The sequence below is a fragment of the Dipteris shenzhenensis genome, chromosome 13, assembly GCF_047967505.1.
Source record: "Dipteris shenzhenensis isolate YYH24624 ecotype China chromosome 13, Dip_SZ_1.0, whole genome shotgun sequence".
Classification (NCBI taxonomy): Eukaryota; Viridiplantae; Streptophyta; class Polypodiopsida; order Gleicheniales; family Dipteridaceae; genus Dipteris; species Dipteris shenzhenensis.
The window spans coordinates 49,287,799-49,312,821 of record NC_141608.1 but is presented as its reverse complement, the minus strand read 5'-3'; the positions used below and the strand labels follow the sequence as shown (position 1 = coordinate 49,312,821).

The 25,023-nt window shown below is 49.9% G+C and overlaps 1 protein-coding gene across 3 annotated transcripts in view; it reads left to right on the top strand.

Annotated features, from left to right (window-relative positions):
* Window positions 1–25,023, top strand: part of APG3 (Peptide chain release factor 1) — a 142,612-nt gene that overhangs the window by 100,544 nt on the left and 17,045 nt on the right. For 2 of the 3 annotated variants that reach the window (XM_087383523.1, XM_087383522.1), the window contains exon 12: window positions 18,794–18,851. The exons of the other annotated variant lie outside the window; for it this stretch is intronic. In XM_087383523.1, coding sequence (XP_087239649.1) covers window positions 18,794–18,851 — 58 coding nt within the window. The remainder of the gene's footprint in view (window positions 1–18,793; window positions 18,852–25,023) is intronic. 3 annotated transcript variants of the gene reach the window in all.

Here is a 25,023-nt window from a genome sequence, read left to right as displayed (position 1 = left end):
CCTCACCTGGGCACTTCTGTCCATCGATGGCCATCAAGGCCTCTAGCATCTCATCCGTGGTAAACAGTGCCAACAACGTCGCCTGCATGCTAGGCTGGACCAAGGAAGGAGTGTGCCTCCACACCTCCTCACGGGCACGACAAGTACGAGGAGCAAGCGGCTCCTGCTGTAAAAGGGTCCTGTAGAAGTCGGTGGCGAACCCCAAGACCTCTCCCGGATCCGTAACGATGTGTCCCTCCGCTGTCCTGAGACTCCGAAGCTGATCACCTGTGCAGCTCTCTGGCCATGCGTCCTGAAGAACTCCCTGCACATCCGGTCACCCTTCTGAGCCCAGAAGGAGAGAGAGGCGTGATAGGAAAACTCTGAGCGGCGCTGGAGTGTCTCCTCAAGAAGGGCTCTGGCTCGAAGGGCCTGGATCCGCCGAAGCTCCTCCGAGCCCGGGGATGCCTGCTGGAGTCGCTGAATGGAGGCGAGGTCCCTCCGAAGAGCTCTCTCTCTACCCCACCACTCCTGTCGAACCTGTAGGGCTGCGAGCTGGCAGATCTGGCTGGACTCCTGCAAAGCCTGCGCCACCGAATCAACCAGATCCGCGCACTCGCCCCAGTCTCTGTCCCAAAGACTGCAAATACTGCTGCGCACGTCCTCCCTCGAGAAAATGGAGTCGGGAATCCGGCATGAGCGGGGGGGAAGGGCCTGAGCTGCCGAATCTAATGATAAGAGCACAGGCGCATGGTCGGAAAGTGTCGTCCCTGGAACTATACCGGCCTGACCGCCTCTGCTGATGGCCCAATCACTAACATAAAATCTATCCAGCCTCTCCAGGAGTCTGCCTCCTTCCCTGTGGAAGCCCCACGAGAAGTCCAAGCTCCCGTGCCAACGCCGAAAGGACGGGTCTCGCCAGCAGTCCCTTCCTCTTGTCGCAAAGATAAAAGAGTCCCAAGCGGACTGCTCTGCCTGAGACATACCTGTAAACTCCGGTCCTCTGCCCTGCTGGTCCTCCAAGGTCTCCAGGTTGTTGAAGTCACCTCCAACAATCCAGGAATCCATGTCTGGGAGAATCCCTGTAAGTGTCCTCCAGAAGGTGGCTCTACAACGGAGATCTGTGGGAGCATAAATGTTGAGGATTCCAACTCTGGAGCCCTCCAGTTCCAGGCCTACCCTAAGGGCACGACCTGGTATCAACGTGCCATGACCGAAAACTCCCTGGGCTAGCTGCTCTCCCACGGAAGTACAGACACCACCACTCCTCCCCAGTGTGCCGATCGAGGGCTCCCAATAAGTGTGAGAGCGACCAGGGAGAATCTTCCCGCATCTACGGGAGTGAGCCGCCGAAAGCTTGTGCTCCTGGAGCAGAAGTACATCCAAACGACCAATCACTGCTGGCTGAAGTTCCTGTCTCAAAATGAGCTTCCTAGGACCACGGGTGCCAGAAGAGTGAAACCCGTTCACATTCCAGGATACGAGGTGTAGGCTCATGGTGAGGACTGGGAGGCTGCGAACAATTGTTTGCTCGCAGTCGAAGTCGAAGAAGAAGCTGACATTTCGGAGTGGAGGCGCTGGCGCTTATGGGAAGGTTTGGAGGGGGAAGCGGGGTCGTCCTGCCCGTCCTTCAACACCTTCAACAAAGGCGAGAGGCCTTTGGTACCATGAACGAAAGCTTTCTCGAGCCAGCTCGAGATCTCTGAGGTGGACATCCCGTAGAAGGCACGGAGTTTCTGAGGAGTCCAGGCTCTGACATCTTGGGGGAGGGGCCAAGACAGGGGGGGCCTGAGGATCACAATCAGTCTGAAATGTTTGGTGGCGCAACGCCACTGCAGGCGCACGTCACCCTCGGACCACTGAGTCTCGAGAAGCTGCCCACCGGACGGGCCTATCCAGGAGCAAACCTGAGCATGCGTCTGCTCCCTGAGAGCCTCCCAGACCGAGTCGTCCGTCCAGGTCTCGGTGCCGTCGCTAAGGAACGTGAAAGCAAAGCTAGGGCCATCCCTAGGGGCCAAGGCGGCTATCTTCCCATTTGTCCCTTTGCGGAGCAGGAAGATACTGATGTCGAGGCAAGCAGGGAAGGTCCCGAGGTCGGCCACATCCAAGTAGTCCGAGGGGCCAGATCTGTAAAAGTCGCGGGGGAGCTCTCTCTCCTGAAGCTGAGGCCCGTCAGAGTCTGCCACTGAGGGGCTAGCAGACGGAGAAGCCTGCTCCGGTGGTGGTGTAGACTCAGGGTGTCCTGCCAGCGGAGGGGGAGGGGGAGGAGGCTGGGGAATAGGCAGCTCAGACTCCTCAGGGGCGGCTAGCGGAGGAGAAGGAGGAGGGGGAGCGGGGGTTGCCCTCGGCTGAGGAACCGTCGGTGCAGCTAGCTCTACGGGAGAGCTGAAAGAGGTGGGGGGGGGGAGGGATGGGGCTGCATCTGGAGCTGGGGCTGAGAACGAGGGGGAGAAGACTGAGGAGGACGAGGAGGGGGATGAAGCTGCGGGTCGGGAGATATGGGGTGCAGTTGGGGGATGGGCTGGGGCTGAATGGGAGGAGGCTGGGGAGAGGAAGAGAGGGGGACCTGAGGCTGTGGAGGGCGGGCTACCGTCGAAGAAGATGCTCTCCCATGTCCCTGGGGCGTCTGCCTGTCGGGTCTCTGAGGTGCAGCTGCAGGTTGGGTAACCTCTGCCTCCTTGCCTTTATCAGAAATCTTCTTGTTCTTTCCTCTTTTCCTTCTAACCTCAGTCCAGCCGCCAGCTATCTCTGGTCCGGGCTCCGGCTGCCTCTGCTCCTCCTGGCGTGGCTGCCCGGAGGGGGGGGGAGGGGGCGGAGAGGGGGGGGGCGGGGGAGGCCGAGAAGAGCTGGCGAAGCGTGGGCAAACAGCCGCCAGGTGCCCAAAGCCGTGACACCTCAGACACTGTCCTGGCTGTCCTGTGACTACCATGCTCTGGGTGATGCTGCCGGCACCTGTCACGATCTCGATCACTGTCGGGAGAGTCGCAGGATCCGCCACAGCCACACGGACTCGGGGGGCTCCTGCCGTAGTCACCGCATCGGCGAAAGTATCGTGCATAACCCAGCCAAAGTGGGAGCCCAGGTCCCTAACAATCGGCCGCAGCTCAGCAGCAAGATTAGGAAAAACTAGCGTCACTGGATGGCAAGGTATACGGAACCGAGCATCAAAATCTGCTGCGCTGAATCCACGGTACCACGGGACTATCATGATAATCTTTCCATCCACTGACGTGGGGGAGCCAACAATCAGGTTGCTCGCAGCTTTCGCATTGGAGAGTTTAAGCCAGAAGATGCCCCTTCCCATAAGGGCCACCTCCTCAATATGGCCGTCCTCTAGCATGAGAGTGGACTGGAGCCAGTCCCTGATGGCTGATCTGGAAGGGGAATGTCCAATGACTCTGCCATAGATAGAGGTAAGGGCAAAGTCATTGGCAACCTCCTGAACCCGAGATGATTGTTGCTCTGTCAGGATGACGCGGTAGGCATCTGGAGAGGGAGGGACCGTCTGGGCCTCCGGTTCCGGGCAGGGAGCCGCCATACCGCCAAGACAAACTGCGAGGCTTCCGATGAGGAAGAGGCTGCCACCCAAAAAAGGGGGGGGTGGAAGCGGGAGGGTGGAGCCTGGGTGTGGCGGGAATGGAGGTGGCGCGTGGTGAAGGAGTGGAGGCGGGGAACGGGTGAGGTGGGGAGGCGGGAGCGGAAGCGGGGGCGGGGGAGAGGCGGAGTGGGGCGAGAGGACGGACGGGGGGCGGGGGGAAGGGTGGGACGGAGGGGCGGGGTGGAGCGAATGGGCGGGGGGGCGGGGGCGAAGGCGGGAGGGGAAGGCGGGGGTGGAACGGAAGGGCGGAGAGGCGAGAGGGGGCGAGGGCGGAAGGCGAGGGGTGAGGGGGCGGAATGAGAGGCGGGGGGTGAGCGGAGCGGTAGAGGGGCGGGGTGGCGCGAAGGGGTAGCGGGGTGGAGCGGAAGGGGTAGCGGGGCGGGGGTGAGCGGAGCGGTAGCGGGGGCGAGGGTGGAGTGTGGCGAGGGGGGGCGGAGCGAGGCGGGGGTGAGGCGGGGAGTGAGGGGTGAGGGCGGGGGGGCTGCGGTGAGGGGGGGGAGAGACGGAGGTGCGAGGGGGGGGGTGAGGACGGAGGGTAGGGGTGAGGCGGAGGTGGGGCGGGTGTGGCGAGGGAGGGCGCGCTGGCAGCGGCGGGTGAGGGGAGGTGAGGGCGGAGGGGTTGGGGCGGGAGAGGGCCGAGGCAAGGAGGGGCTAGGGGGAGGTAGAGGTACGGAGGGGGAGGGGAAGCTCGCAGGAGCTTGCCTCATGGAGTTATTGCCTTTGAGAATGGTTGTCTCAGATGCATCCGCCCCTAGTGCACATGAAGGAGTAGATGTTACAGCCAACTTTGTGGAAGAGGATTATGCCTTTTTGTCTTGCATTTCAGATTTTCAAGTGGCTGGTCTAGATACTACAGCCACTCTTGAGGATGACTCTTATGCTTTCCTGACTTGCAGCTATGACCCTTCAAAGGATGCATGCACTTTCAGTGTCAATGAGACATTGAACACATGGTATTTTGATAGTGGTGCATCCAAGCACATCACTTCCAGGAAGAGTCTTTTTGCATCTCTGCATGCACGGCCCGCTGGAAAGAGGGTGACTTGTGCAAACAATTATTGTTATTCACTGTGTGGAGTGGGTGACATTATACTTACCTCCACGGATGGCATAGATTTCAGAATTTCTGATGTTCTTTGTGTGCCTGGTATCAAGAAGAATTTACTTTCAGTGTCCTCGCTCAATCGAGGACGATTTCAAGTCATCTTTGATGATGCTAAGTGTGCAGTCTGGCACTTTGTATCGGGGTCTTTTTTAGATTGATGTTTATGAGAAAAGATCCGATCTTGCACTTGCAGTAAACACTCCCACTGTTGCCTTGCAGAATGCGGAGTTATGGCATGCCAAATATGGACACATGAGCTACGGTAGCTTGATGACACTTTAGAAGCATGCTATGGTTCATGCATTGCCTTCTTGGGAGTCACCTCCTCCTCATGCCTGTGAAGGATGCATCCTCGGTAAGATGCATAGATTTCCCTTTAAAAAGGATAATGAGACAGGACTCAAGGTGCAGACAGGACTCAAGGGGGGGAGTATATGTCTCATGAATTTGAGGCATTTTTGAAGAGAAAAGGCATCACACATCAGCTTACAGTGAGGTTTATGAATGGCAAAGTTGAGCGAAAAAATAGAACTCACATGGAGATGGATAGATCCATGCACTAGCAAGAAGTTGCCTCACAGATTTTGCCTCGAAGGGCTCATGTCTGCTAAATATGTTTTGAATTGGGCTTCCACTAAGGCTTTGAAGACAATCACTGCCTATGAGGCTTGGCATGGGAGAAAGCCTTCAGTGGATCATTTTTCATGTCTTTGGATGTGTTGCATAGCTTTCCTTAACGGGGACTTGCAGGAAGAGGTTTATGTCAAACAACCTCCTGGCTTTGAAATCTCGGGCAATGCACCTCAAGTTTTCAAGCTGAATAAAGCAAATGGGCTGAAACAAGCCCCACATGCATGGTATGCAAAGATTGATGCCTTCCTGGCAAGCAAGGGGCTACACAATAGTCCCACTAAAAGCACCTTCTACATCAAGAAGGATGGGGGGGGATATTCTAGTCATCATTCTTTATGTAGATGACATGCGGCTCACAGGGTCAAATGAGGAAATAATTGCAGAGTTCAAGGCTGAATTTGACATGAGAGATTTGGGCATGCTAAATTTGTATTTGGGGATTCAGTTCATACAAGACAAGCATGGCATTGTTATGCAAACTCCATGAACACATAATTGGAAGGCCGTCAAAAGAATATCCCGCTATCTCAAGGGCACCATCAACTATCGGCTCTTCAATCCGCAAGGCATCCCCCTTGAGTTGCATGCCTACAATGCTTGATACACGTCAGTCTACTAGTGGCAATTGTTTCTTTTTTGGCCACTCCTGCAATTCTCGGCTAAGTAAGAAACAACCCACCATTGCCATTCTACATGTGAAGTAGAATACATGGCCATTTTTACAGATACTGTGGAGGCAATCTGACTTCGCCGATTATTGCAGGATCTCCAGCTGTCTACATCAGCACCTACTACAATAGATAGTGACAATCAGAGTGTGAGGCTCCTGTTTCGCCACATCCACCCTAGTCGTCTCTTTTATAGCTGACTGTATCGTGGCTATTTGTGTCTCCATCTCTATGACTGAGGTCCCTCCAGGCGCTGCTCTCAGGGTCCCGAGCTCCTCTCGAAGCTATGTGATGTCGTGTCTGAGCCCCTGGATAAGGGTGTCGTGCTCGTGTATAATGCGGGCCTGCTCCTGGGTGTATCGGGCCTATTCTTGAGTGTAATGTGTCAGCTCTGCCTGACGGGCCCGGATGTTGTGTATCTCAGCCAATAGGGGAGTCCCAAGCGTCTGGTGGGAGCCTAAGATCCCAAGCATTTGGTGGGGGCCTAAGAATTCCTGGTCCAGGTGGGGACTGGATCTCGAGAGGGGTTGGAATGAAGGTGGGCTACTGAGGTTGTGTGGGGACAGCGTAATCTGGGCGGGGGAGTGGTATGTAGGAGTAGCGAGGCCGGACGAGGTGATGAAGTGTGGTTGACTGAGAGGTAAAGGTGATACGAGGGAAAAGTATTGTGGAGCCGTGGACGGTGGGGCTAGTGGTGAGGCTACTGGAGAGGAGACCTGTGATGATGATGTAGGAGAGGGGGAGGAGAGAGGTGGCGTAGATGATGAGGCGAATGATGGTGGTGAAATAGTGGTGGTAACCATAGAGGTCGAGGATATGGTGAGCGGCATGGGCTTCGGGTGTGCCCCTTTCTTCTGGGCCTCGGTGCTGTCCACTGTCACACCACTCCGGTTGCTGCCTTTGTTGAAGTCCTCCAGACTGAGTTGCTTTTTGTTTCCCCTTGTCACCGTTCCCCTTCCCCATCTCCTCGCGTATGTAAATTTGGACCAAAGGGTCTCCCGCCTAGTCCCCTATCCTCATCCCCCATTGCCATTCATTGTGGGGGAGGCAGGGTGGAGAGGCAGAGCGGAGAGGCGAGGGGCAGGGCAAAGAGGTGGAGGGACAGGGCGGAGCAGAGAGGCTACGGGAGAGGCCTACGGGAGGGAGCGGAGAGGCTACGGGAAGGGGCGGAGAGGCTAGCGGGAGGGAGCGGAGAGGCTAGCGGGAGAGAGGGCAGCGGAGAGGCTACGGGAGGGGGCGGAGAGGCTACGGGAGGGGGCGGAAAGGCCAGCGGGTGGGAGCGGAGGAGAGGCTACGGGAGAGCTGACAGGCTGAGCAGCTGAGCGAGGGGAAGGCTGAGCGAGCAAGGCAGCTGAGCGAGGGGGAGGCTGAGCTGAGCAAGCGGGAGGCTGAGAGGGGCGGGAGTGAACTTATATATAGCCATTGTCATGTTTGTTGAAAAGAAAATTGTCATGTTTGGCGACATGTAAATTGTCATGTTCTCTGCTCCCTCTTTCTTTCCTCCCTGCTCGTGGCGTCTCTCCTTCCTCCCCCTTCCTATTTCTAATGACCGAGAGAGATCTGCCAGTAGGAGTGGTGAGGACGGGGCCACAGGGGATGCGTTGAGCAAGGCCAAGCGCGATGAGGATGCAAGAGGTGAAGTGTGATGAGGATGGAGGGTGGAAGTCCAGAAGGCACACATGGCAAATTATCCCTCCCCCCTTTTATCACTCCCTTCCCCCCATCTCTCATGCTCTAATAGCATTTTTCACCAACTGGGGGTCCTTATTAGGGAGAGATGTTACAAGTAGATAGATCTATATTGTACAAGATATCTTTACAAGTGCTGGAAAATTCTACATACAAATATCTTGATATTACATTGAAAATATCTTTGTAAGGTTCTAGAAACTTTGTGGAAGCTTCCAAAATATTCTGGAAACTTTTGGAACTTTCTAGAACATTCTCGTTATACAAAAATATTTGTATATGTGTTCACATGGAACACCAAAATAGTTATTTCTAACATTCCCCCCTTTGGGGTTACATGTGACACATCATCTAAATATTTCCCTCCCTTGATGTGTCACATGGGGAGTGCGTAGTGAACGAAGGATTTGAAAACATTCTCGGGAATTTCTAGAACTTTCTAGAACATTCTAGAAATACAAAATGTGTAGATATGTGACATGTGTTCACATGAAACACCAAAATAGTTATATCAAAAAGTCACCCAAACAAAGGCAATGGAGTTGCTCCTCTCCCCGTCAGCTACTGCCCTCCCCTCTCCCTCTCTCAGCCAGCCCCCTCTCCCTCTCCCTCACCCTCGCTGCCCGCCTCTCCCCCCCCTCGCTGCTCCTCCTCTCCCTCCCCTCTCGCCAGCCCCCTCTCCCTCCTCCCTCACCCTCCCTCTCTCCTTCCTCCTCCCTCACCCTCCCTCTTCCCCCCTCCACTGCCCTTCCCGCCCCCTTCCTTCCCTGACCACCCTCTCCCTCCCCGCCCCCTTCCTTCCTAGCTCAGCTCCCCTATGCCTCCCCCTTCAGCCTACCTCCGTCTCCCCCCCTCAGTCTTTCCTCTCCTTCCCTTCCCCTCTCTCCTACCCTCTCTTTCTCCTTCCTGCGCTCGTGTTCTAGGGCGTCCTGGGTAGTAGTTTCACGGACGGAGCTTTTTTCAGTGTTGGAATCGGCCTTTTCACATCGATTGGCGAATGGATCCCCATTCAGCCAATCTCTGTCCACTTCCACCGGCCGCGAGAACAATCATTTTTCAGAAGACGAGTTGAAGCAGCTCAAGAAAGATGTGGAATTAGAGGGCTTCACATCACTTTTCGCCCCCATCTTTGGGTCACACCCTTCCAGATCACAGGCTAGAGACTGGATGCTGGCGGCATTACCAAGAGATCTCGCCCCACATAACAGAAAATGGTGAGAATTATCATAGTCTTGTACATGTTCTCGTGTGAAATATTCCATGTAGAATAGATGATCATCCGAGCTTCTGGGACGTGGATTCTTCCAAGTGGTTTTCGACTCCCACGAGTCCACAACCCTTGTTCTCAAAGCTAATCCCCTGGCTTTGGGTTCGAGGAGGATCTTTCTATTATCCTACACCTTGGGCTTTGATCTAGTTGAGGAGGACAGGCAAGTCACATCACTGTTCATTAGATTTCCTGGTCTTCCTCAGGTCTACCATCGACTGCTTGCCACTATCAGAGCCACATTCGGAGTGGTCAGTGAGATCCCCCCCCTTCCTGGCATGCCTTCTTCCTCAACAGAGGCAGTCAGTGCAGACGGGGTGCCTCGTGTTAGGGTCATTGTCTCTGACCCTAACATCTCAGATGACCACATCATGCTTCAGCGTCTATACGACTCTCTCTTTCGAGAGAGTCGAGATTTCAGGTAGATAGGACCAGTGCAGGATTTGCAAGACCCTTGGGCACTTTGCTAGAGACTGCCCAAGGAAGAGAAAAAGGCCCAAGAGGTCTTCTGGTGCGGCTCCTTCACGTACTACCCCGACTGCACCTCCCCAACACCCTGCACCACGCAATCCAGGACCACCAGGAGCAGCAGGGCGCCCTGCTTCGTGCACCCCAGGACCACTAGGGGTAGCAGGGCGCCCAATGCCCGTAGCACACCCAGTACCATGGTGGAGAGCTATCAGAGCGGCTCCCTTACCTCAGGAGGAGACCTTTGATCTTGTTTAGACAGACGCCTTCCAGACTCTAGAGGTGGATGTTGCTGCAGCCCCAGACACTACAGCTCCACACCCGGAGGGGCCTTCAGATGCACCAGCCCCAATCACCTTGGTTTCTGACCACGAGGGGGCTACAGGTACTTCTTCCTTGCAGACTGTTCCTACCACAGTCAGGACAACCGAGAAAGTGCAGGCACAGATGAGAACTCCAGATTTCTCTTCAGCCCAGCCACAGGCCTCCTCAGCCCCCAGCTCCAGTTCTGTTGATAGAGGCCTGGCAGGCCCTTCTACTTCATCTTCCACGACGAGTGCAGGTCTTCTTCGCACTCCTCAGCCAGACTTGCTTATCAGGAACTCTTTTTCGGCACTGGCAGATTCGGCTACTTTCATGGATGATGAGGAGTTTGTGCCCTCCACCTTAGGGGTCCCGGTCATTGGGATTCCTTTTGATAGGGCCTCCCCTTTAGCAGGTGTGGGGATCCTTTCACCTGTTGAGTTTCCTGCCCTCAGCAGGAGTGTTTCGGCCCAGGGGAAGCTGGTCTCCTCTACTAGGTCGGGTAAGCCTTTCCATCCAGCATCCTCCTGTCGATGAGGATAGTCAGCTGGAACATACAGGGCCTAGGCGGAGTTCCATACCGTCACCGTAGGCAGCTGATCCGGAGTCAACTTCATCCAGGTGTCACTAGAGGTGCTATTGATATCCTTTTTATCCAGAAACACAAGTTGGATGCCAGTGATTGCTCTAAGTCTGGCAAACTGCTTTTAGGACATACCTTCTGGTCGCCTGCTATGGGCACAAGGGGAGGTACTTGCATTTCGGTCTCTCCTTCTATTGTCCCCTTGGTTGCTGGTCATGGTATTATCTCCCCCTCTAGAGCTCAATGGATCATTATTTTGATTGGAGGGCGTAAGATTGGTCTTCTCAATCTTTATGCTCCCAACAACAGAGGGGAGCGGATCTCCTTTTGGAAGGAGTTACTCTCTTGGGCCCCCATTGCAGATTCTTGGATCATTGGTAGCGACTTCAACATGGTTGAGTTGCCTTTAGACAAAAAGGGAGGCAGACAAGGTGGAATTCATTCTTTGGAGAGGGCAGCCTGGGATGCCTTTCTCTTTCAGTACAGTGGCAGGGACACTTGGTTGGATGATGCCTTTCATGTTATGCCAAAGTCACTTTTGTACTCTTGGTCGAACAGGAGAATACACATGCCCATCCATGCACGTATTGACAAATTTTATGTAGATGATTGGGCACTTGACAGAGGAGAGCCTCACGGAGGATATTTTACAGATTTGGGTTTCTCACATACAGGGTGGAGCTGTCCGCCCATCTCAGGTAGCTGTAGCCTTATCCGGAATTAGTGACTATTATCATACAGTCGCTGATTCCAGGAGACGTGAGATTCTCAGATGTGAGATTGGTATACGTCAGCAGTTAGCGTCCCTTCAGAGGGAAGAGCAGAAGAGGCCCGCAGATGTTTGGATTCAGGAGCGCCTTGCTGCAGCAAGGGCTCATATGCAGACATTGTTGGATCAGAGAGCAGAATATGCCTTTCATGCTTGGGAATCCTTTTGGATTCAGATGGGTGGCAAGGTCAACAAACACTTTTCCTCTACTCATGGGCCCAGACATAGTAGAGATAGTGTCTCGCAGCTTGTTGACTCAGACGGGGTGTTACAGTCAGATCCTAATGTTGTCATGCGCGTAGCTTCAGATTTTTTTGCATCCCTTCTTACTGGAGATCCGGGCACACAGGCTATAGATGATGCCAGAGAGGTTTTTTGGCAGTGTATCCCTGTATTGGTGAAGGATGAGATGTATGTTTCTTTGGATGCACCTTTCGCCAATGCAGAATTCAAGACTGCATTACTTGCCCTTCACAAGGGCAAGTGTCCAGGTTCGGATGGACTTACCCCTTCCTTTTTTATTACTTTTTGGGAGCAGATTGGTGATCACATTACATTAGCATTGCAGGGCGTGTGGGACTCTGGTGAGATGCCGGACTCACTTACAGATGGTCTCATTCATCTCATCCCAAAGGGGGGTAATAGGAATCTTGTGTCTCAATGGAGACTTATCACTCTATTGGGCACCTTTTACAAGATTCTGGCGAAAGCCATCAGTCTGCGGCTACAGGTTTTTCTTCCGGATTAGATTCATGACACGCAGACAGGGTTTGTGCATGGCAGAAGTATTTTTGATAATATTTTCTCATTTTGGGAGGCCTCTGAATGGGCCATGCAGAGCCGCCAGAGATTGGCTATTCTACTCTTGGACTTTGAGAAAGCTTACGATAGAGTAGACTGGGATTTTTTAGAGGGTACTCTATCTCGCTTTGGTTTTTTAGATGCATGGATTCGAGGAGTATCCTCTCTTTACAGATCAGCCCATAGCCAGGTGCTCATTAGGGGGGTAAGAGGGGACAGGTTTCAGATTTTCAGATCAGTCCGCCAGGGATGTCCTCTTGCCCCTTTTCTTTTTCTGTTTGTGGCGGAAGCTATGAGTATGTACATTAGATCTCAAGCTGATATTTATGGGCTGAGGCTTCCTATCTGCCGGGAAGAAGAGCTCCTGGATAGTGAGTTGGCATATGACACGGCTGTTTTTTTGGATGCCTCCCCCAGGACGCTCACTTCCTTCTGGACAGCCTTGGATTTATTTTACACAGCTGCAGGTACACACATTAATTGGCATAAATCCAATGGTTTTTGGATTTGCGATGATGACACCCCAGATTGGGGTATTGATTTTGGCTTCACTTGGGTACAGAGGGGTGTCTTCGTTAGATATTTGGGCTGCCAAGTATGGGTGGGCATCTCTCCTTCACAACAGTTTGCTCCGGTATTGGAGAATATCAGAAGAAAGCTCATTTTCTGGAGCTCAGCCAAACTTGACTTGGCTTCCAAGGTGGTGGTGGTTAACCAGGTTCTTCTAGCCACAGCTTGGTTTGTTTGCTCTTGTTGGTGCCACTCTAGGGATTGTATCACTTAGCTTAAGAGGCCTATACGAAACTTTTCATGGAGTGGTCTAGTTGGCACATCTGATGTTACAGCCAGGGTGGCTTGGGATACCTTGAGTCTTCCTACAAGAGAAGGGGGTTTGAATATCATCGACCCGGATCTACTCTGCAAGGTCGTTGTGAGAGGACTTATGCCAGGGCAAGAGCCTTGGAAGGATTTCTTTATGAGATGCATACAATCTCGCACGCCCACTTCAAGAGAGGATTGGACACACAGTACCAGATGGGTTTTCACCACAACCCACCTCAGATCTCCCTCTTCCCCTCTTATGGTTGCTATCTTGAAAGCATGGGCCAGCTTCAGGAGAGCTCTTTGCAGGATTCCCCCATCCACCCGTGAAGAGATTGAAAGGCAGCCTATCATGTGGAATGACAGGACTTTGAAATTCCGCGACAAGAAAAAATGTGTGCACTCTTTTGAAGTGAATGATTTCAATAATGTTTGGCTTGATGTTGAGAAAGTTCAAGCTGCAATGGTTAAGTTTTACAACATGACAACGGATGAATGCAATGACAAACTCGTGTTTGTGCTCAAGATGGACGAGGCTCAACTTGTGAAAGGGCACAAGCTAGAAAGGGTCAGCATCACATTGATGAACAGAGCCTTGCGGCATGTGCATGGTGAGAAAGATGTGGAAGCTCGCGTGGTTCCAGCTAGGTCCGGAATGTGTGTAGCTGTAAGAGATCCTCATGGATTACCTGGTTGTTCTCATGTGACCGGAAGGGAGAAAACGGAGCATCCATATTGTATTGGAAGGGAGGGAGTCTCTCCATGTGGAGCCTTAGGAGAGAGAGAGAGAGAGAGAGAGAGAGAGAGAGAGAGGGTGGGGGTTATTAAAATTTTCGAAAGGTCATAGGGTCTATGAGAATAAAAAATCTAGATACAATGAGCTGAATGGGTTGAGCCTCTAAGTAGGCATTATACCCAATACAAATGTGCAGAAATGTAAAAACACTATTAAAATATCTAGGCCCATGGAGAGCATGGAAGCTGTGGTGTGGCACTATTGTGATGGTCCTTTGGATGCTAGCGAAGGAGTCAGGCTTATGGGAATCACGGTGATGTATGTGGCTTAGTGGCATCAAACTTGTGATAGAGCGTTGGCGACGATCTGTATGTGTGGTCCGCCATGGTCTCCTAGCTGTAGCCATACATGGGACAAGTGTCACTGTCACACCTATCGGCTGTGTCTCCAACCTTGTGAACATGGACAGATAATCGTGGAGCCTAATCTATGCATTGGCCTGTCTTTCATGTCTCTCGCTCCGAGCCTCGGCTCTGCCATCTCCCTGGGGGCCTGATGGTTCCTTGTGATCATATATTGAGCGGAATCTGGCTGTGCACCCTGATCTCGTCTATGTGCCCTGATTAGACGGACTTTATGTCAGACGGCCTCATGGGGTAAGATAGGAGGGTGGAGAGGGGTCTGAACAATCCCTGAAGAGATAGTGGTAACGAGCTGGAATATCAAAGTACATAGGTTTATTTGAAAGCAAAGTGCTCTTCTAACGCCGATCTCATAGAGTGCAGATGCGACCTTCTCTAGGTATGCCCTTAGTCCGCCCACTCTCAATGCATAGTTGGTGTGATGAGACACAGAATTGCCCGATCGATACCCTTAAAGAATTGGGGAGGTGGATCCATGTTGTTGGGATAAATGTGATCAAGGGCTTGCTCTAAGGTGCATGTGTGCATCTAGGGGAGTCACATGTGTGTGTGTGTGTAGTAGAAGCACCGAAAGTCTTTCAGCCTCCCTTGGCTTTACAGGAACGTCGACGTTCCTACTTTGTCTCGTTTAAAGGCATCACCTCGGTTGCTGATGTTATAGATGATGTTGGTAATGTGCTCCCTTTTTCTCTAGCAGCCACTACATATGGATTGGGCTCTCATTATCGTCCTTTGTGGCGACAAATTACTTCTATGCTTTCGTCCTTTGTTCCGATTCCTCCTTTGGAACTCCAGGACCGAGTGGAAGATTGGACTTTGACTTCTCCAGGGTCCTCTTCTCGTCCTTTGAGGCTATCTCAGATTACTGTACCTGCATTGTATAAAATCCTTTTGCCTCAACCTTGGGTTTCAGAGAGAGGTGATTCTGTTTGGCGAATGCATCGCCTAGCCAAGTGGTGGAGGAAAAGATTAGAGCAACTTTGGGCCTATCAAGTACCGCTTCGGCAACATGTTTTCTTTTGGCGAGTTCTTTCATTGTCCGTGCTCTCGTGAGTTTTTTGATCTGCTTCGACAGCACCTGCAAGCGAGATTCCCATCTGTTCCGTTTGGGAAGTTCTTCTGGCTACTTGGGTTTCATCCATCCAGAACGGAGTTTCATCTTTTCTTCGTTTGGGTTCGCTGCTGGGCACTATGGACTTTATGGACATATAGGAATTGTAAAGTCTTTGGTGATCCTACTTTCTCTCTGTTTGGCTTTTTTAGGCGTTCTCTCCAGCAATCTTTCTTTGATTGCTTGCAGACCCGCTGCATAGATCATGAGGTCTTTTTGGCATATACTGAAATTTTCAGTTGATGTAATTGTAGCACCTTTTTTTGAGGTTGCCACTCATATAATATAATCAATCAATGATTTCACCCCAAAAAAGTGTGTATTAGAAGCACACCTAGTGCTATGAGATGTCAGACCATGACACATTTGATGATGTAATGCAAAGGCCCCCCACATGGGAGGTTCCTTTGATTTAGGCAGTTCCTATGATGTAGGGGCTGATTGCCAGTGATGTAGGAGAGGTGCCTATGATCTAGGACACCTTCCTCTCCACTCTATATAAGGGAGGTTCTCTCTTCATTTCAATAGACATGCTTTTGGTTTCACTTGTGCTCTTCCTTTGTGTCATCATGAATCTCTTCTATCTCACCCATCTCTTCACATGTAGCTTGATGGGTCGATGAAACCCTCTCTGATATTTGTGAATAGTGGTCCTTGTACAAGCTGAGCTTTATTGAAACTTGGTGGGGGCCAACCAGCTCCTGAATGTTGGTAACTGTAAGAGATCCTCCCGGATACCCTAGTTGACCTCATGGTAGGTGAGCCGAACAAAAGGTGCCCCATTAAAATAGTGAAAGGGGATTATTTGTCCATTTGGGGCTCCAGACTCACAAACCATTTGCATGTATGTGCGTATCGACGCTTGTGGCTGCCCTCATTTGCTAAACTCATAGATAAAGATAGAGCCAAACATGGTAACGTACCTTGGCTTGAGGTAGAAGAGCCATACTCCCTGACTGTGTAGAGGTATGTGATCACTTGGAATGCTACATCAAGGAGTAATGGAGATGCCTCAAACTCATCCAGAACTATCTGATGTGGGCTGATGGCCTACTGCGAATCATTCGTGAGTCGTGACAACAAGAGAACCAGGAACCTTTCGCCTCGGGCTAATCTTCCTTTGATGGGTGAGGCGTCAAACAAGGATTGCCATACATGCCCGCTGGGTGGACCAAGGAGTGAAATAGAATAGACTTGCCTTGGGGATCTCGGAAATAAAATGAAGGCACTGCCATTCAAGTCTAGCACGTGCCGCATATCCGTGCTTAGTTGGGCTTGCATCGTTGGTCACATCATGAAAATCGGGCTTGAGAAAAGGACCCCCAAGTATGTATATGATGTGACGACCTCTACGTATGAATTGCTCTCTGTGCATGGCTGCTTATGACCTTGGTTTTACCAAGGTGCATGTGTCTTGCAGTGATATGGATTGTATCCAAGTGTCGTTGGAGGCCCTCTGCTAAAGATGACAGTAAGACCGCATCTTCTACATATAGGTGGATGTGAATTAGGGAGCCAATGAGAAAGCATGATGCTCCCCAGTGTCGCAATGCAAGTCTCAAGCTTGTGTATGTAGAGGCCGAACAAGGTTGGTCATAATGGTCATCCTTGTTTGACCCCAATGGTGCTCCTGTTCTCCTCTACCCATTCGAATCCTGCGATGACTGCTCAAATTATATCTTGACCATACCCCTAATTGTGGAAGTGTGTGATGAGGCTTGCTCTTGGTGTTGTGTCAAAATCTTTGCAGAAAATCCACACAACAGCAACAAACCCTCTATCTCCATGCTCTAGCCTCCTCAATGATACCGTTGGGTGTGAGTATGTGGTCAAGAGTCGGATGATCGGCCTAGAAGCCTACCTATCCCTCAGCCTTGAGTCCCCGTAGCTTTTCAAACTATCTAAGCTGTGTGTCAAGCCCTGCTGCATAGATCTTGTACATGACATGCCCAATCATAACGGTCATGTAGTTTTCCAGGCTCATTCCTTGTGAATGGGAGTGATGGAGTTAAGGGCCTAGGTGTGAGGGAAACTAGTGTAAACTGTTTCGTTAAACATCTATGCTAAGATCGCAGCCATAGTACTTAGTCCATATGCAATGTATGCTTTACGAAGCCTCTCATGATCTTTCGCTTGGCTGTTACGAAGCTTCAAAGCTGTGTGTTTGACAAGACCGGCCATGTAAAGTGTGCAAGAGGTAGGACAGGTAATGTGAGAGGTCAATTAAGCTGATGAGAATTTGCGTGCAGTGAGTGGAGAAGGGGGGGTCATTGCTTGAGAAACTTCCACCAGAAGTCCTTAGAGTGGATACTAAACAGAATGTTTATTAACTACTACTCATTTTGGCAAATGAAGGCATGCTTCTTTCGGTGGATCGGAGGATGGTACTCGTATATTGTCTCTGCGTCACTCGGAAGGTGATGCTTAGTCTTGAATTTGAGTTGACGGCGTAGAGCCTTACACTCAGTATCGTACCATCTACTGCAGGGTACCGAGCAAAGGAGTGGCGGGTGAGTGGAACGGGTGGTGTATGAAAGTGTATACGGTGGCCTGATGAGAGAGTGAGTGATAAGAGCTGCTCTATCTTCTAAGAGCACTATGTTATTGCTATGTGTGAGTAGAGTGGAAATGGGATATGAAGCCCGAGAGAGAGAGGAGAAAGAAAGAAGTTTATTTCTATCAATGTCCATAGGAGACCAACAAGTCTATGGGACAGCTAAAGACCAGCTAATACACCTATTCAAGGAGGCCAGGCAGATCCCAAGGAGTTATTATAAGGTACATAGATTGTGGTCTGAAAAATAAGACATTAAACGGCCATACGTTTGTTCAAGACTGAGTATCTTTTTATTTTGATTTAAACTCTTTGATGAGCTCCACACCCTCACAATATACTGCCCATTTTGCATCCTTCCTAGCAGCCTTCGCCTTGGTTAATCCTGTTGCCTTTTGGTTCAGCTGAGCTTGTGTTAGTTCTTTGTCTATTCAGATCTTTGTTGCTTTCAGCTTGTAGGATTGCTAAAAAACTTGATTCATACATCCCATGTGCCAAGTGTAATAATGGCATGCTCTTTCAAGTGGCGAATATTAGTCGTGACATTTGTTCTATCTTCATCTTCTTCTGGCCATTCAATGCCAGGGGTGCCCGCCTTTATATTTGCTGGAGTCTCACTGCACACATCCTCCTCATTGCACCAGCCTTCAGGAAGGTCTCCTATACCGATCTTCAGTGCATTGTTGCGCCTGGTTTCGTGCTGCTTAATCTCAGCCTGAATATGTGTTTTGTTTGCCTTGGTGTATATCTCTACAATACTTTCTTCTTGATTAATTGCTCTTCTGTGTGAACAAGATCCTCAACGGTAGAGCTAGTTGGGGGGTAGCAAGAGTGGCCTCGCAGGTCTGCATTACCTCAGCGGTTTCTGCGAGAAGCAGAAGGGGCCTGCTACAAGAGGCAGAGACTGGAATGGGGCTGCCATGCCTGAGAGAGGACGGGAAGGGGAGGGTGGAGTGGAGAGTGGGAGATAAATCTTAACAACGATCATTGCTAATCAGCGATAATGAAAAACAGACAATATGAGAGAGAGAGAGAGAGAGAGAGAGAGAGAGAGAGAGAGTTGATGCCTAAGACTAAAGCAGTGGCTTATTGTACTCAATCAATTGTCCATAGGCTAAGCTAATAAAATCTTTGCATGACATGCATACCAAATAGACCACAATTAGTGAACCTCATGAAAAGCGGGTTGCAGCAACTAGAGTGTATGTTTGCTAACCTTTTCAATGCTGATTATAATATTGGAGGCTTGATTTTTTTGTGTGATTTTTTCCTCAACCTAAACCAGATATGAAATAAAATTGAGGGAACAACAAGAATCAATCAGCTCTCGACGAAAATCACAGGTATGATCGAGTGTTGAATTGTGAAGTGCCTTATGATCTGAGAGATCTTTTTTCTTTTGGTTAGGAGATTCTTTACTCATAGGTATAATGCTAGGGATTACATAAAATACAATTTATTGTGTGCATGCGTACAGGCGGAGCTCCCTGCCCGTGCTTGTAATGCTACCCCCCCCCCCCCCGAGTGTTGAATTGTGAAGTGCCTTATGATGTTTTGAGATAACTTTTTTCTTTTGGTTAAGAGATTCTTTACTCATACGTATAATGCTAGGGATTACATAAAAGACAATTTGTTGTGGTCAATGTGCATGTGTATAAGGTGGAGCTCCGTGCCCATGCTTGTAATGCCACCGCCCCGCCTGTCACGAGGACGTGAATTTCTATGTGCAAGCAAACCCATGGATGCTAAAAATCCCTAGGATTTGTTGTTAGAAGTGGGTTCAATTCCTAGGTGTACCCACTAGGCCCAAATGCTAGGGCCAAGGCAAGGAATAGAGGGGTCATAAGGTTGGGTCCAAGGGAAAGCCTGCTGGCTGTCTAGGGCCGTGATTGTCTCTAGGCTGAATTCTGTCTCTCTCCCTCTCTTGGCTGCCCATTTCTCTTGCTAGCCTTTGCTTTGTGGATTTGCTGCCCTTTGGAGGTGTTCTAACGTTTGGAGCGGGTTCAAGCTCATTTGCTCGTGATTGAAGGTCTTCTGTACGCTATAGGGGCTTGGACAGAGGATAGGTGCAAAGGCAGAGCTCGCCCATCTTCCATGGACAGCGGGTATTGTCGTTCTGATTTCATTTGATTTCCCTTTGTCATTTTTGAAGTTTGTCCTTGCTCTTTTGTTGTTTGAAGTTCCCCCTTGGCCACTCAGGCTGTGGATAGACACCCAGTTACAGAGGGTGTGCCTAGCTTGGTGCTTGAGGGACAGTATTGTGGATTTCTTCCTGTTTTGGGGTCATTTGTGCTGTTTGAGATCTGTGTGGTTTCAAGGTCGCCCTGAGACGCTGAACATTGGCTCCTTAACCTTGCCTTGGCAATTGGGTTCTAGTGTGTGCTAGGGATTGGATGCCCTTTAAAGCCAGGACTTGGCTTGTATAGTGGATTTGCCAGTGAGGTAGGGAACAAGGGGTGAGCACTTGTTGTAAAAGCATTTTCCATTGCCAGAAGAATTAAATAAATACCGAAAGGTGCGCCAAAGCATTTGGGGCCAATCTGCGTTTCTTGTGTTTGGTTTTTAAGCACGGGCACTCTAGCCTCCCTTTCAATGTTTTCAAAGGTGGTTTGTAAGTGATATTTAATTAATGGAAATGGCTAGAAATGATGCATTGTGGCTGTGAACAGTGTGGACCTCCCAAAAGCAAAAAACCTTGTCATACACCCTCTGATGGACAGCCACCTGTGGTGCCTTCAGTTGGTCCTGGGATGGGAAATCTCCAAATAGGCCAACAATTTGAGTTCGTCAGTCAAGGCCTTGAGTTGGTCCTAATCTCCAAATAGGCCAACAATTTCAGTTCGTCAATCAAGGACAACAAACGTTTCTCCCCTCAGTGATGCATCCAAGGTACTTTGGAGGAGGCTCTTTCTTCCAGGAAATGGTTGGACAGCCCATGGCAGGAATGGCAATGCGTGGTACTTACTTGGCAAGTATGTAGCCAGGAATGCAGAGTTTTCAGAAACCAATGATGGGAGGTATGCAGGCTGGAAATGCCAACATGATGTATGACGATATAGGAATGCAGCACGGAAGGCAAATGGGAATGCCTGGGATGATGAGTGGCTCAATGTATATGCCACAGATGCAGGGAATGAGACTTGGAATGGTCAACCTAACCATGGGAAGTGGCAGTAATGTATAGAACATGGGACAGATGATGGCACCACTATTTTTGCAGCCACCAAAATATGACAATGTTGTACCCAAGGGCACGTTGAAAGACTTCAAAGAAGGTGGGGCTACAATAAAGTTTGAAACTTTCAATGGAATGCAGGATAGTGATAGTTGAAAGACTTCAAAGAAGGTGGGGCTACAATAAAGTTTGAAACTTTCAATGGAATGCAGGATAGTGCCTTGAGCTTTGTGTAGTAGTTTGATGCAGCATATGCTGGTGGGAATTTTCTTCCTAGTCACCACCCTGGCTTGGTGGAGCAGAGTCCCATTTTCCTCAACCTGCAGCAACTGGTGTTCTTGATATGATGGTATGACGGGTTCACAGTTGAACACATGGACATGACGCGCCACATGTCACGATTCACAATGATGCCTCTTTTATCGGGGCTCTCGAAGGAGTATCATTTCATCTTGTCCTCCATTGGAGGTTCTTTTTGTATAGTGCTGGGGTCTCCATCTATCACAGCAGCCTTAGTTCTTGCATATTATGGCTTTCGGCAACTTACGGCGATTGCAAAGTGCCTAGTGACCCTGCTAGAGGAGATCTTCCTCGAGACACTAGATGGGGGGGGGAGGTTTGGACAGAGGGTTGAGATTTCCCACCTCTCTAGCTAGTGTAGGCAAATGGGACACTTAGCAAAGATTGCCCTCAAGGGGGAGGGTGGGCTCTCACCCGCCTATATTGTAGGCAGATGGGACACGCAGATGGGACACCGAGCAAAGATTGCCCTCAAGGGGTAGGGCGGGCTTTCACCCATCCATAGCCTCATCAGAGCCAGTAGTGTGAGGGTCGAGAGGATAGATCCGATTGGCTAGCTAGACAGTACCAAGAGCTCCAGACCTCCTCGATGGAGCCTTTCAAGGAAGGTGGACCAGAAGAAGCCGAACAAGAGGGTTGCAAGAACCGTAGACGCCGTGCAACAGGCGAGTACAAGCATCGACAACAATCAAGTAGAGGCCCTCCGTCGGCAACAAATGAGTATAGGCCTTCCACGTGCTCCCTCTTCCCAAGGGAAAGGGACATAGAGAGACCCCTCAGGGCGTCTCCAAAGACCTCATGGAGAGATCCACTAGAGACATTGCCCTTGAGTTCCTAGCTGGCTTCTGTCGAAGGCTAGGTCACAATAGTAGAGGCCTCCCCATCCTCGCCGTCTTGCTGCTCCAATCTACCACACCCCTCCTCAACCGCCATCCTCCCATCCCGTTGATGAGAGAAATCAAGTGCCCATGTGTAACCACTATAACAGCCCTTCAACTCACAAATACAATAAGAGCGTCGGCCAGAGATGAACCCACAACTTGCATATTTCATTAACATGCTTGAAAACGACCTCTCATCATTCAAGAAATAAGCAGGACCAGTAGTTGGAGCGAGGTGTTATCTCTCACTTCTCATCCACGTTAGTTTCTTCTGTCGAACTTCCCGGATCCTCTTTCAGCAGATTGAATCGGGAAATAGATAGATAATCTTGATCCCCAGTGGACAGGTTGACCCATTACCTATTCCCTATGGAAGTTGATAGGATCCCTGTGCGTAGCACATCGAGATAGCGTAGCATTCAACGACGAGGTAGAATTGGTGGCTCCCAAAGACTGCATAACAGGTACAATTTATGTGACGATCTGCAACCCTTCAAGACAGATTCAATACTTGGTACTGTGACCACTGAAATCTTAGCTACAAATAGGAGCAGCCTTCCAACACAAAAAGTAGGTCGCACTCGGTAATCCGGATTTTCGACTTGGTATCCTGCGGCTTTGGACTCCGACTTCTTTGAAAAGTTGTAGATCGCAATCCCAGCTTTCTAACAAAAAATAATCTCTTCAATCCGAGTTACAGATCAAAATTTATGACAAAAATGTAATTGCTTGGAAGATGTGACCTGCTTTTCCATACGTGCCTACTTTTTCTCCATGCTTCCATTGGCCTATCTTCAACTAGTCCCACAATAGACAACAAATTCCTATCTTCATGCAATTAAAACAGCTAGTTCTAACAAGCAAAACATGACCTCAAGAAACACAATATCATAGTTTTACCTATTTCCTAGAACTAGCAATTCAAAATTAGGGTCCTTGAAATCCGCCTATCATTTTTGCTACGCCTCTGCTGCGGACATTCTTGTTGAGTAGCTCCTTTTGCTTTGCCCGTTGCATCCTCTTGGGTGAAAAGGAAATAAACCCTTCCATATTGGTCACATTGCTTCGAGCCACCTGCAATCGAGCACAATTGAGTCAAAGTCTGCAGCCCATGTTTTAATCTCTACAATATGTATTCCCTGTTCGAATCCGATTCTTCAATTGATTCCTCAAAGCCTCAATTAATTATCAAGAGTTTGCGCATCCATGTCTCTTTTTTAGAACTCTCCATAATATGGCAAAGCATCACATGACTTCAACATCATGGATCTTGTTCAAGCACTCTATATCCTGCAAGTTAGACTCTACCAAAATTTCCACTTGCTTAATCAAGATCAAGCTTCCTACATTGCAGATGATTTGAAAAGATATACCCCTATCAAAGGCATCCAACTCATAGCCTAGCACTTGCAGCACATCGATAGCATCAAGAGGCATAGCCCTACGAGAAACTTCCAAACTATGCTCTTGTATTCGACTTGCTGCAACAGGATTTGTTACATCATATGGACATAAAACATCATGGCCCAAACAAGGATAAGAAAAGGTAGAAAGAGAAGCAAAATGGTTATCTTTGTCAAACACATCAGCATCGTAGAGTGAGAAGGCCTCACTGCACTCGTGCTCTTCATTGTCATCCTCACAACTTGTTTGTATTGGCGCCACTTCATCAATATGGGCTTGATATGGCTCATCCCCACCTCCTTGTCAGCCTTCAACATCTATGGGTATTCCTTCTTGTAAATCAGCCATAGCTGTCTCTGCCTCATGTACTGGCTGCATGAATGCATCTCAAGCATTGTATCTCTATCATACAATTATGCATGCATCTATGAATGTTCTTCTTGTCCCTAGAACTACCTTTATGTCCTGAATGATTACCCCATTACTTTAGAGGTGTGAATCCTGATCCTACATCCCTGTAAATGGGGTTCCATTGGAATGGTTGGTAGCCCCTCCCATCCCTCATGGAGTTTCATCTTTGCATTCTTTGGAGAGGAGCACTAGACCTCCCTTCTCGTTGACGTCATGATGTGGGAACATATGTTCTACATGATGGATGAGTGGTTGAGACAGCAAAGCAAGGAGATGTAGATCACCCACAGTCATACAACCACTTTTCAACTAGCCTTCTCGTATGATAGACTTGGCTTGGGCCTTGCAGTAGAAGTGATCTGTTTGGGGCTGGAATATTAGCTTAAGCAGGTCACACACTAGCTGTTAAACTAGTGCGCTAGCAAACTAGGAGTGGAGACCTTCTTCCAGATGCAATGGGCCTTGAAGGTGGGCGTAGTGCCAATTCTGCCTTTGGCGCGCTGTCGCATGGATGTGGATTACTCCCCTGCAAAGCCACACCAAATTCATAGAAGTCCACGATTGTGTCACATGCTTCCACACATAAGAGGGCCTTGTTTGCCAGCCCCCCTTCTTCCCATGAGTTGGAGCCTTGGGACTTGCTTGGCCCACTTGAGCACTGTAGTTGCAAACGGTTGGTTCTCTGTCAAGAGTTGTAGCGGGCTTTGGTGGGTCGTTCTGTTGACATTCTTATGATTCAGAAGCACATGTTCTCAGCCTCAAACATCACACAACGGCGCCGCCTCCTCGTAGGGCGGAGGCCAGATATTTGGTGCCTTGGAGCGAGGGAGTGTGCATTTCTGTATCCCATAGTGTGGTCATGGATGTTTATGATCAAGGTGAGCTCATAGGAGAACAGGTGGTCTGAGGATGAGGGAGTTCAAGATTGGGCTCCTAAATATCTACACATCCACCTATCGCTAGTAGTGGCCCGCCTTTTGGAGACGGATAATGGAGTGTCTCCTAAACATGGACGCGTGGTTTTACGAGGAGACTTCCACAATCTGATAAGCAGGCATAACCATTTTTTAGTGATGCCCCCATTAGGTGGAGCAGTCCATTTTTGATTTGCAGCTGACATCCATGGCAGGAGGTAGAGTTTCCAGACTCCTAGGCAGCCTTTGTTGCTCTTTCAGCTAGAGGTGGCATGATGACACGACGTGATAGATTGTACGTGGGGAACTGGGCAATGCATAAAAGTAGAGCCACGGGTATTCTCGTTGAGAGACGACGATGTTTGATCATTCCCCAATATTGTAGCTTGGCGATGGGGGTCCTATGGCCTCCCACTCCCCCTTTCTGGCA